At 61.0% G+C, this 2,421-nt stretch overlaps 1 protein-coding gene across 1 annotated transcript in view; it reads left to right on the forward strand.

Annotated features, from left to right (window-relative positions):
• CRMP1 (collapsin response mediator protein 1) overlaps window positions 1–2,421 on the forward strand; it is a 46,416-nt gene that overhangs the window by 24,272 nt on the left and 19,723 nt on the right. Inside the window, exons 5-6 of the mRNA XM_014538282.1 lie at window positions 383–444; window positions 1,146–1,226. Coding sequence (XP_014393768.1) covers window positions 383–444; window positions 1,146–1,226 — 143 coding nt within the window. The remainder of the gene's footprint in view (window positions 1–382; window positions 445–1,145; window positions 1,227–2,421) is intronic.

The raw sequence follows: 2,421 nt of genomic DNA on the forward strand, positions 1-2,421 counted from the left end.
GGGTGTGCAGGAGGCACCTGATCGATGTTTCTCTCTCATCGATGTTTCTAACTCTCTATCCCTCTCCCTTCCTCTCTGTAAAAAAAATCAATAAAATATATTTAAAAAAAAAGAATGCGTCGTAGGTTGGGTGTTTCTTACGTCGGCAGGTTAGGGTGGCAGATGTTCTGGTCTGTGTATTTTCCCACAACGGATAAAAGTGAGCGGTTGCTGCTTGCTCACAGTTCTGGACAGGCGCTGGCTGGGGCGCAGCGGAGCACGCGCCCCCTGTGAATTCCGAGGCGCCTCCCGTCCGGGCCGCGCCCACCCCGAGCTGTGATTCCCGACCTGCAGGAAAGACACCTTCGTGTTTCTCACCTGCGTTCCTCTCTCTCTTCAACAGGCGTCAATTCCTTCCAGGTCTACATGGCCTATAAGGACCTCTACCAGATGTCCGACAGCCAGGTAGGCCCCGCCACCCCCGTTTCTCTCTGCAGCCCCGGATGGACTTGGGGTCCGGGGCCTCGAAAGTGCTCACGCCTCCCAGTGCCTCCTGCGGTGTGCCCCTGAACGCACACGGGGAGGTGGGGTTGTCTTGCACACACGGAGAACAAAGCTAGGATTCGAGAGCCCTGGAGAGGGGGACGGCGGCGTTGGTCCTCACTGTGCGAACGAAGGTTGATTGCAGCTCCCTCGTGGGCGGGCGGGCAGGAGGAGGACCTGGCAGCGGGAAGGCCAGGGGATGTGGGGGTTGTGTACCATCTGAGTGTCACAGTTATGGGAGAGCTCGCCCCCTGCCTGTGAGGTCTATAAATGACAGGGGTTGCAGCTTTGCAAAGAGGCACACGCCTCCCGAGGTGTGTGGTGATTACAGGGCTTAGCAGGTTAGTTACAGTTTCAGTAAAACTACACACTGGCTTCTCAAGCGCTAGGAAGGAGAACTCCAAGCAGAAGGCACGGAGACAGAGGGTGCAGTCGATGCTGGGACGTGGACCAGCTCCGCCCGCCCAGCCTCTCAGGGTCAAGGGCAGACCCTGCCAGAGTCTCACCTGTTGAGCGAGACATCCCCTGATCTCGACGGAGTGGCCGTGCGGCCCCCGCCGGGGCCAGCGCTGGTGGCACCGCTGGTAATCTTACCCCACTGACCCCTGTGTGTCCCTCCTCAGCTCTATGAAGCCTTCACCTTCCTCAAGGGGCTGGGAGCTGTGAGCCTGGTCCACGCGGAGAACGGAGACTTGATAGCTCAGGTGAGCGGTGTGCGTCCCCACTCCTTCCTCTGCTGTAAAGGCCTGACAAAGGGGGTGCGGGCATTGAGCATGGAGGTGACCTGGCAACGAGACCAGGCCAAGGACTGGGCGGCGGATGAGACACTCCAGGCATGAGGCACGCGCCCGCCATCTGCAGCCGGGCCTTGCGCAGTCCACGTGGCCTCGGGCCTCTCGGTTTGCTCATCTGCACCATGGGGTGACCACTGCCCTGCGGACCCGGGAGGGCCTGGTCCTTTGCCTGCTCCACAGGGACGGGGGTGGCACAAGGGCGTGGAGACCAGGTGGCGGCTCAGCCACTCGCCGCTCAGTTCTGCCGGGTCTTAACTGATAAAAATGGAGCCGTCCGGTGTGCGCTCTTGGCTGCTTTGCCTCAGTGCTGAGTCTGAGACTCGGTCCCTGGCTCCGCGCAGCAGCAGCCTCTTTGTCATCCAGCGTGGAATCCGCTGCGGGAGTTTGTCACGACCATCCTCCAGGGGGTGGGAATTCGGATAGTTTCCGATTTGGGGCTGTTGTGCGTGAAGCTCCCGTGAGTCTGGGTCAGGCTCCTGTTCCCGCAGCACAGCCCTGGGCGGGTCCTGCAGCACAGCCCTGGGCAGGTCCCGCAGCACAGCCCGGGGTGGAGCTGCAGGTGGCCGCGCTGTTCAGCATCAGGCGTTATGGCTGAGCCGTTCTAGTTTGTCGCGACCATCCTCCAGGGGGTGGGAATTCGGATAGTTTCTGATTTGGGGCCGTTGTGCATGAAGCTCCCGTGAGTCTGGGTCAGGCTCCCGTTCCGGCAGCACAGCCCTGGGCAGCAGCCCCGCTGGTGGCTGTGTGCTCTTCAGCATCAGACGTTACTGCTGAGCAGTTCTCACTCCGCCCGCAGCGGGAGAGACTGGTGGGAGCCCGGTCCTCGGCCTCGCAGCGGGGACGCCCCAGCTTCCCTCGCGCTCCCCGCCCCTGCACCTGCCACCTTTACATCCGCTCTGCAGCCCACCATGCTGTCTGTGGTCTTCTCTGCGTTCTCTCGGCTTTTGTGTACTTTTCCTGTCACTTGACTCGGCTTCCGGGGGAGCAAAAGTAATGCAAGTGCCAGCCCCTGATCTTCATCTCCACCCCCCACTCCGGTCTCCAGTGACCTGTGCTTTCCCCCATCGTCACTTTTGTCCCCATCCTTCCCCTCTCCTTCCTCCCT

Source organism: Myotis brandtii, unplaced genomic scaffold (genome assembly GCF_000412655.1).
Source record: "Myotis brandtii unplaced genomic scaffold, ASM41265v1 scaffold188, whole genome shotgun sequence".
Classification (NCBI taxonomy): domain Eukaryota; kingdom Metazoa; phylum Chordata; class Mammalia; order Chiroptera; family Vespertilionidae; genus Myotis; species Myotis brandtii.